Source organism: Cololabis saira, chromosome 13, assembly GCF_033807715.1.
Source record: "Cololabis saira isolate AMF1-May2022 chromosome 13, fColSai1.1, whole genome shotgun sequence".
Lineage (NCBI taxonomy): Eukaryota > Metazoa > Chordata > Actinopteri > Beloniformes > Belonidae > Cololabis > Cololabis saira.
The window spans coordinates 12,421,706-12,432,025 of record NC_084599.1 but is presented as its reverse complement, the minus strand read 5'-3'; the positions used below and the strand labels follow the sequence as shown (position 1 = coordinate 12,432,025).

The 10,320-nt window shown below is 41.0% G+C and overlaps 1 protein-coding gene across 1 annotated transcript in view; it reads right to left on the bottom strand.

The window, feature by feature from the left end:
- Nucleotides 1-4,091: 4,091 nt before the first annotated feature.
- The window catches only part of midn (midnolin), a 29,828-nt gene continuing 23,599 nt past the window's right edge, over nucleotides 4,092-10,320 (bottom strand). The window contains 1 exon segment of the mRNA XM_061737731.1: nucleotides 4,092-5,954. Within this exon segment, the coding sequence (XP_061593715.1) occupies nucleotides 5,692-5,954 (263 nt within the window). The 3' untranslated portion in view covers nucleotides 4,092-5,691.

The following is a 10,320-nucleotide window of genomic DNA, read 5'->3' as shown; positions in this document are numbered from 1 at the left end:
GAGGTAGGCATATAAGCAGGCGCACGCACTGCAGAGGTTGAAATAACTCCCGAGGGTCGTATCATTTATGAGCAAATTGATGAATGAGCTGTTATGGATGCTCTCTTCTGTTTTATCAAACTATGCTGGCCAAATGGAGGACTTAAAAAAAGCTGTTCCTCCCCAAAATCAACCGACGAGACCTCTAACTAGAATATTTAAATCCTGGAGTACTGGAAATGTTTATGTTAAATTACAGAAACAAAATCCATCCTTTTATATGAAGAAATATCCTTTTTACCTAATCATTGGTGTGTATGTTTTAACACAAATAAAAGGGGCAATATTATGGAGGACCAAAACTAACATCATTAAAAATATTTTTTTCTTTTCCCCTTTCCTTGCATTTACTTAATTTTTTTTTTCCCTAGTCTTGAATTTGTCAATAGAGGAGCTTGAGAAGGGCAGCCCTCCTCATTTGCATAATGAGGCAGAAATGCATCAGGTAATGTAAAAAAAGGAGACGAGGGGATGTAAAAACAAGGAAACATAAGGAAAAGGAAAAACAAAATGCTTTTAGTTTTACTTATGTCAGTTTTGGTCCCCCATACGATATGCCTTCCTAATTTATCTACAACATTACATTGATGAATATCACATTAAACACAAAAAGAAGATGCACAGACTGCGCAAGAAATGGGAATTGACATCTTGCGAGCCTTAAGTTACAAGAACTTTGCAAGATCTCTGGCTGTATCTCACAGGAGACAGGGGGGAATCATCTTATGAGGTCATGGTCTCCAGGCAGGTCCTACGAGAGTTTAGCCAATCAGAAGACACTTGACCGAGCTAACTGAACTCCTCCTGTGGCAGAATGTTCTCATTTCCCAGAAGTAACTGTCAGTCTTTGTCAGTCTGAAGTAATGATGGGTTTTTAGAGTTATTCTAGGAGCAGAGCTATTCTAGGGGGTACCAAATATTACATTAATTAATTATGATGCGTTGAAGTTATGAAGTGGAATATAAAGCGAAGCACGGAAAATACAGTTCTATACCAATATATGACTCAAATACAAACATAGTTGGCCATACAAAGATAGGGGAAACCCTGAAGGTCAAACTCTTTAAACAGTTATACACCAGGCAGTGAGGAAAATATGGTTTGGAACGGCTTAAACAACCTGAGTCCACAGGTATCTAGTGCCAGCTGAATGTGCGGACGTTAGACATGATGCTTCCGCCTCCATGCTGAGAAGAACTCCACCATTAAATACAGGAATGGGGAGTACAGTGGGAGGACATCCATGCCATCTGGAACTGAGGTTAGGAAACCAATACATGGTGATGACTTTATGACAAAAGCTCATATTATCTCAAATAACTACATATATTGGCAAATCATCCTGACTTACACCAGGGATGACACGCATGTGCAGCTTATCTGTGTATGTTTCACAGTCCAAAACCAGTGTTCTAGCATGTTTTACCGGTTCATATTGGTATCATAGCTCTCTGTCTATGTCACTGTTTGAAAATACGTCTGATCTGAGAAATGTGGCTTAACAATTGCTGGAAATTTACATAATGTGGCCACTCAAAATCTTTTTTCACTTAAATGACTGCAATTGCAACTCAAACACTAGCAGCCTCCATCCTGCAGTGACACTGCTTCTCACAGCATGTAGAGTATATCCTGTCATTTGATCTTTAATGTTCCTTCCCTTAACTAGCTTTTTTCTTAAACCTCTGATTCAAACTCCGGTTTCTGCTTCCCCGAAGGCAAAGAGCTTCCTCAAACTGTGTTTGCTGCCGCTACTGGCGTCATTAAGGAGGTTTCCTGTGAAGTATGATGCCTTGTCCTTCTGTAGTCTACAAATCTATTTCATTATTCGATCTTCTCAGATTGGATTTCCCCACATTTTTTTTTCTAAAATGTTTTTTAAAGAATGCTCAAAACTGCATGTAGATTTCATTGTTGTTCATGCACAAGTTCATGTGCAATTTTTTGCATTATGAGAACGCTTTTAATTCACAACTCTCCACTTTGTTCCCCCAACATTTCCCTTGTATCAAATGATGTTGTTCACCTCACGTATAAACAGCATGTTATCACATGTTTACGGTAAGAATACACAAGAGACAAATTGATGTTCTCATTTTGTTTTTTTTTATTTATTACCTAAAAAAAGAAAAATGTTCTATCACAAGTCACACTGAAATGTATTGCTTAAGAAAAAAATATATATTCATATATATTTTTTTTAATATTTTTCTTTTTTTTTGGAAACCTGTTTTGTTTCCATTATATGTCACCAAAAAAAAAAAAAAACAACAAAAAAACAAAACAAAAAAACGTCTGTTTTCAGACACGAGCATCAGTTGTTGCCGCCGTGTGTCGACAATTTTCTTCCTCGCCTTTTTTTTTCTATTTTTTCTTTAAATGCACAAAGAAATACATAATTCACAGTTACCATTTTGGTTTCATAAATTAATACAGTCACACATGTGCTACACCGGTCTAGAGCTAGAACATTGTAAATTGTATTCTTGAATCCTGTTATTTTCAATAGTTGGCTACAAGAAAGAACAGGCAACTTAAATGATGTGATCTGAATTCCAACAACATACGCGTTTTAATCCTCTCTGTAATGCTTTTGCCATTTTTTTTTCTTTTTGAGTTTCACACAGAAGTGAGGCACACACAGAGTATAGTCCATACATATACAAAAAACAAAAATTAAATAAAATTTGGGAGGGGCACGGGCTCAATCTTTAATATTGTTGTATCCAAGGAAATAGGAAGTGCATGAAGTCCTCAAAGGAGATTTTAAATATAATTATATATATATATATATATATATATATATATAAATAAATCAAAATCTCAATCAAGACCGTTTGTTTCCATCAAAGTACTGTGGCGTAAACATCCTCAATTACAAGTTTTGTAGCTTTTTGCAGCTTGTTGGCTGGGTGACTTAAAGATTTAGAGAGGGACGTGAGGTTCAAAAACAGACCAACAAGCATGGCAACAAAATGATGAAATGGGACAAAGACGACACTCACTTTTTGAACAAAATCTGAATTACCCAAACAAGCTTTACGCATTAAAATCGATGACTCTTAATGTTGTGAACACTACAGCTGCATGTATCAGCCAACGGAAACGAGCTCAAGTCTGACAATGACACTGCAAGGGCAACATTTTAAGGCACAGAAGCCTTGACATAATAGACTCCACCAGCTAAAAGCACTAAACGACAGATGCCCAGTGTCCTCAGTGACAAAACAAGTCCGACATTGATACACACAGAAAATGTTACCTTCCCTCTCTTTAAAAAAAACAAAACAAAACAAACAAAAATAACAAAAAGATAACATTCCCGTCCCCATTGTCCCCAAGTGTCTCATTTTAGTGAAAGGTAAGGCCACTTAAAAAAAAAAAAAAAAAAAGAAAAAAACAAGATGAGGTTCACCAAAAAGGTAATCTCTCACTGCAATCTCTGGGAGTGCAATCGCATTGTGGTAGCGTGGTCGGTCAGGTGGGTAAAAGAGACAGAGCAGATGCTGCTCTCTGGCAGGTTTGACAGACAGTTCTGTAAATCTGCTGGTCTGCTGGTTCCCTGCGCGGATAGCGTCCACGCCAGAGTCTGTCGGCTTTCAGGCTGGGAGGAGGAGGAGGAGGAGGAGGGTGGTTGGCTAAACAGTTTGTCGGCTGCCTGGATCCTTTGTGGCCAGCGCTCAGGGAGCTGAGAAAGAAAGTCTCTTTGCTCATCCTCGTCGTCACCATCATCTTCATTGTCACACAACAGGAATGTTCAGTGCTGAGCAACAGCAGTCCACACTTAACTTCATCTGTTTTGGTTTTTGCCTGGTAATACTTTAGCAGGACACCATTGTTAACATTGAAAAGTATAAAAAAAAAAAAAAATTAAAAAAAATCCTAACCAACAAAAGCAGCATTGTTTATTTTCTTCACAAATTCATGCATGGTTTTAAGCTTCATTCCCAAAGCACCAGTTTCTTATTTTTTTCTCCATCCATCAATAGAAAATAGATTGGTGTAATTTCATACTTCTGCATGCAAAAAAAGTCACTTTTTCATCCCACTTTTTAGTTTTTTTCTTTTTTTTCTTTTAGTTTTCATGTGTAGCAGCAAAATTGTGAAAGGCCTAACCTGATATGTCAATGGATGTACTGGTGGAGGCACTAGATAATGATGCTGGAAAAAGACCTCAAAGCTCTTCCTCCCTCTTCACCAATAAGGAAGAAAAAAAAAAAAAAAAAAAAAAGTCCCTATCACGGGACTTGTGTTAAGGGATACATAAATTGGGCAAAAGCTGGGGCTTTAAATTTCATCCTGGTGTGGTATTAAGGAGTGACTGATGCATTCACTGCAGCTAGTTTTAATGATTTTCAGAAGCTGTTGGGATTTTTTCTTCTTTTTTTTTTTAGCAGGGGGGGAAAATGGACAAAAAACATGGGATACTCTAAATCCATTTACAATAGAGTCAAACATACACACAACATCATAAATGTTTGCCAATTGTCACAATTATGTACACAAATTCCAAATTCGTCAAAAGAAGTCCATATGGGTCTGCAGCACTTCAGGCAGGCTGGATGACGGAAACCTGCACGTGTAATTGTGGCTAGACGAAAGAATTCACGAGTGAGCACACGGATGATTGAATGGATGCACGTATTTGTTGGTAGTCAACGACTTGACTGAAGCCACAGAGGGCTGCTGTTTTCACAAAACAGCAGGTAGGCAGAGAAACAAAAATAGATTTTTTTTTCCATATATATATACGTTTTTAAGATTTTAAAATCCTCTAAAGCACTTTCTGTTCATCATAATTAATTTTGCTTATTCGTTAATCATTCCTATTGATACCTTATGTCACAGAGGTTGATATCAATACTTCCATACGTATTTTTAATTCTATTTCAGGCCCCGCCTCCTCCTCCTCGCACATTTTGACCAGCTGTTACAAATCAATAAAATGTGCAAAATAAACAACTACTTTGAACTGTTATATGAAAACCTGAATGCTTTGTGAACAATGCTACATATTATTTTGTTTATAAAATTAATAATATGTTTAAAAGTGGAAAAAAAAGAGAGAAGTTTAACCACCCCGTAACAGGTGAAAGTTGAACTCTGGTTGGTGAGTTTTGAGATCGTAAGAATGCCCATTGAAATATCCCACAGTATGTGGCGCTCCTGTCCTGTTAATACGTCCAGTGTGGATCTCTTCATTTCTGCCCAGAGTGCACTTAAAAAAAGAAAGAAAAAAAAAAAAAAAAAACGAAAAAGAAAAAAAAAAACAACCCACCACCCATTTAATTCTGCTATGCTCGACTAGAGGTATGCTCTTTGTTGTCATACCCCCAAGACAAAAAGAAAAGAAGAAGTCTTGTACACTGAAGTCCAGTTGTTGCCTGTCCAAATCCAAGCATCACACCAGCGTCTTTTGCTATTGTTGCTGCGTTAAACAATGTCAGCTGTGAAGGAGAGAATAGGATTAACGTCTACAGGGAGTCTTTTCTTCCACGAGACAGATAACAGTCACGAGGACAATTCTGATGTCCTCTCTGCAGTAATGTCTCGCCTCCCAACCGATCCAGTCTCTCCTTACACATCTCAGTAAATCCCAGAAGAGGCTTTCTAAATCTTTGAAGCTTGACGCGGGGACAAGGGGCCACGGTTCAGGCCATGACATACTCCGACTTCAGATCGGCCTTTACGTCGGGCTTCCACACCGAATCGTCAAAGTCCAGGTCCAGAGAGCCCTCGCTGGACATGCTGCTGTTGCTGTTGCTGCGGCCGGCCTTGCGGTTGGGCAGCCACTGGTACGGGGCTCGCTGGTCCCTCCTGGCCTTCCGGCGCAGACGCTTCTGCTGCATCAACAGCTGCAGACGCTCCACCTTACAGCGAGTTGCACGGTTCTCGGTCTGGCGAATGCGGTCACCTGGACAGAAGATAAGAAAGCAGCGGTGGTCAGATACGCACGTCTCCTTCTCCCATTCATTAAAACAAATAGCACTGATAAAAACGTGTTGTGTGCATGTCATTATAATACCAAGAGACATTTCGTAATACAGTAACACAGAATTGACTGGAATTGGGAGGTTAATCTCGTCCACTGAGCTGCTGTTATGTGCTCATTGCCATTTCATCCCCTTATCATCGAGTGAAAAAACCTTCTTACACTAAACTCTCCTTGAGAACCAACGGCAGGGTCAAACAGATAGCGACACATGACAGGGCTGACAAAGTCTGATGGCTCCTCGTGATATCCCCAAACACAATTACGCCCGTCTTGGCGACTGGATGTTGCCCCTAAGTGCGTTTCTAGCTGTTGATGTGCCTATACGAGAGTCCGGCCTCGAGGGAGAGGCCGTGCATTGCACTGTGAATGCTCTCCGACACTGCCCGAGCCCAGCCTAATTCCATTTATACGTATATTCGGAGGGCTTGGAAGGAAGGCTGAGCAACCGCAATCTATTAGCTACCTCCATTAGTATCTGTCTGGGAATTAAATAATTAAATAACGGGCTAGAATGTCAATAAACCGAAGCGTGGCACCGTCTCTGCCTCTGCTGCACAGCAGAACACACACGAAAGAGAATCACTCAAATCCACATTCAACTGCAGCATGCGTTCGCGCGCACACACACACACACACTGTACACATGCATGCACGCATAGACACACACAGTTACAGACAAGCACTCGCTCACACACGCGGCAACAGCACCAACAGCCGCAGTAGCTTTTAACGTGGATCGATGGCAAATTAAAAAGACCTATTGATTAAACCTTAGCTCTAGTGCAGCCATCCATCTCGGGACCGGGACGACGCTATTGGCTTTCAATAGAAAATGCAAGCGAATGGAAATTGCAAGTGGAGAACGAGAAGGGGGTTAGAGGGAAAGAGAGGGGGAGACTCTTTTTTTTTCCTCTCCATTTTTATTATGACTTTAGATTCCAAATCTCTGCTTACTAACACCCCCCTCTCCCCCAAAACCTCCCACCCGAGCCCATTCACCCATCGCACAGGGCCCCTCTCCTCTCCTCTCCTCTCCTTTCTCTAGCAGTCCCTGCTCTTGCTCCACATCTCCCCAGAGACAGTTAGGTAGAGCAACATGAAGAAGGGGGGAGAGAAAGAGTGAGGGGGATAGGGGGCAGCAGTGTGGGTTAAGGAATTCCTCCCCCAGGGGCAAGGGGGATGGAGAGTAGGAAGAATAGGGTGGAGGGTGAAGGAGCAGGCATAGGTGTCAGTTTGCAGAATCAATTGTGACGACCCCCCCCCCCCTCATCGGAATGAAATCCGGACTTTGTGTGGGCTTAATTTACCTCTTACACTAATTTGCTTATCGAATGGAGGAGTGCAACATCGTCTCTCCAGCTTTAAATATTCACCACTGTCTGGAAGTGCGTACTCAAATAAACAACGGTCCGGCAGCTTTGATCCTTTTCTTTTTTTTGAAGAAACAATGTAAACAATAGCACGGGCTCAACGGACAACAGCCGGTCTTCACATTAAAGTCAGCGAGAGACAGACGCACACGTTCTGCAGCGATGTGAGCGGTTGCTGCGTCATCTCCACAGATCAAGCGTTGGGGGTTCTCTCACGTCTACACCATTGTTCCACCGTGCCGTGTCACAGCCACATATGCTATCACAAAAGGGTTTTTTATTTGGTTTTGGCTTTGAAAAGTCAACCCTATGGTTCCTTTTTTTACATTCTCTGACTATCCAAAAGATAAACAGTGTCAATATAGGACTACGCACAACGATGAGACGTGCCTCCAAATAAAACCTGCTTATCTCATGCCATTCGCCTTCAGTATGTATTCAATTCACAAGGGGGGGGCCCCTCAGTCACGATCTTAGTTTCCGAAGTGGTCCATCTACTCTCAACTCATTAATCTAAAAGAACGAACGTACACATACTGTACACGCACAAGCACACACAAATACAAAGCGGAGAGCAGTTTGGCAGTGCTGCAGGAGGTCCTGGCCTTTGGCTTGGCAAGAGCCCTGGGAATGTGCTTTGGAGCTACACCAAACTTGTGCTGTGTATGCGCACTAGTGTGCGTGTGTGTGTGCGTGTGTGTATAGCCATTCATCAGCGTCACTACCGGAGCCCTGGGCGCCTCGGCCGGACACAGCTGGCCGCAGGGATCTCCAGACTATGTTTATGACAGTAGGGCTATTATTAGGGCCGGTTAAAAAGGACAGACTATACACACACCGCACATGCACACGTATACGCACAAGCTGGCTCGGAGCCGGAGTAGAAAAAGACTAGGGTTTGCTGTCAGCACAATAACCTTGGAAGGCCCGAAGAGAGGTGATGAAAAGACACAAAGAATGAATGAGAGGAAGAGAAACAGAGAGAGAGAGAGAACGCATTCTCAAAGCAGATCGTGACACAGAGAGACAAACGAGGGAGAAACAAACCGTCCTGTGCTTAGAAACGCACATGGGAACACATCAAACACAAGACAGGTCAAGGACAGTGAAAAAAAGGAAGGAAAAGCCAGTTTCCTCTTCCGTATCTATCTTTTTACCACTCCCATGCCTGCCAGTCACACTGAAACTCACTAGCAGTGCATTTCTCCTTCCCCACACCTCCCCATATAAAGACTTTGAACCAGACCTTGTAAATACTCTGAGCATGGCAGAGAGCAGCAGAGGGAAAAAAAAAACCCAACAACACAGGCAGCGAGAGAAGGGGTGATCTATGAATAATCGATGCGTCAGTCAGTTCCCCTCGCCTTTGAGCCCAGCCCAGCAACGCAGCAAGGACTAAGATAGGGAGGGAAGGAGGGAGGGAGGGAGGTTGGATGGGTGGAGGAGAGGCAGAGGATGAAGGGAGAAAAACAAAAAAGGGAGGAGGGCTGCAGTGTGCAGGACGCAGAGGGAGATTAAAGGAGCTTCTCCTTCTATTGATTGTATAAAGATTGGCCTTCATTTGCAGTTGTCTTATTGCTGCCTTTGTTTGTTTGTCTTGATAAGTCTTGTGATCTTGCAGGGAGAACATTGTGTTTGCTCAGCATCCAGGGAACCGGGGGGGAGAGGGAGGGGTGGACGGACGCAGAGAGACCGAGGAGGGTGAGAAGGGGAAGAAGAGAGAGAAGCACACTGCAACAAAGTCTACCACTGGTTGCCTTTTGTATTACCGACTACCTCCATCTTATTATACATGTAAAATTAATACAGGAAACCACTGTAGGGAACTAACACACAATAAAACCCCAAATCTGTTGTCCTATCATTACATGAAGAAGACAATTTGGTTTTACATGGTTTTTCTCTATTTTATTACTAAAATGCCCACATTTTCAAATAAACTTGTTAGGGCTGTGCGATTCATCGATTTTAAATCTAAATCGGATTTATTAATCAAGACAATGTTAAAAAAAGGGAAAATCGGAAAATCGATTTTCCTCTCTCTTTTTCATATAGCTGGAAAAGAAGAAGAGAGATGTCTGCATTACAGACAGAGCTCGTCTAGTCATTTTTGTTTGGTCGAGAAAATTGTAAATGTTGTCACTTTACTAAACTCAAGGAGGATTTACAGTATCTTTCAATTGCACTTCATTCCCAATAGGGACATTTTTTTGCTATTTTTCTTTAAAAATAAAGATAAAATATTTGAAACAATTTATTCCATTGTCTTTTGTAGTTTTAACAAAAAAATCGAAAATCGGATTTTAAGAGAAAAAAAATAAAAAATAAAAAAAATAAAAAAGATCGGGATTTTATTTTTGTCCAAAATCGCCCAGCCCTAAAACTTGTCAAATAATGTAAATTGAATGCAATAGCCATAAAAAAAGTATGTACACACATATACATATATATATATATATATATATATATATATATATATATATATATATATATACATATATACATATATACATATATATATATATATATATATATATATATATACACATATATATATATATATATGTGTGTATATATATATATATATATATATATATACTGAATATGGGCTCAGTGGCCCCAACACATCCAATCTGATCCAACGCTGTACATCACACAGGCCAGACAGGAATAGGGGAACATCTCAGGGGAATAACTAATGTTTAGCCATGAGACATAGAGACCCCCCCCCCCCCTGAATCTGGAAATAAACACGCTAGCCAGTGAAAATTCAACCGATTACTCCGACACATATAGAATCAACCAATCAGATTAGAGCTTAATATGAGCATCCTGACAGCCAGTGAATGGGCGCCGACAGCCCTGCGGGGGACACGAGCTCTTCAATGACTTAGACTTAATTTGCATCCTCTGTC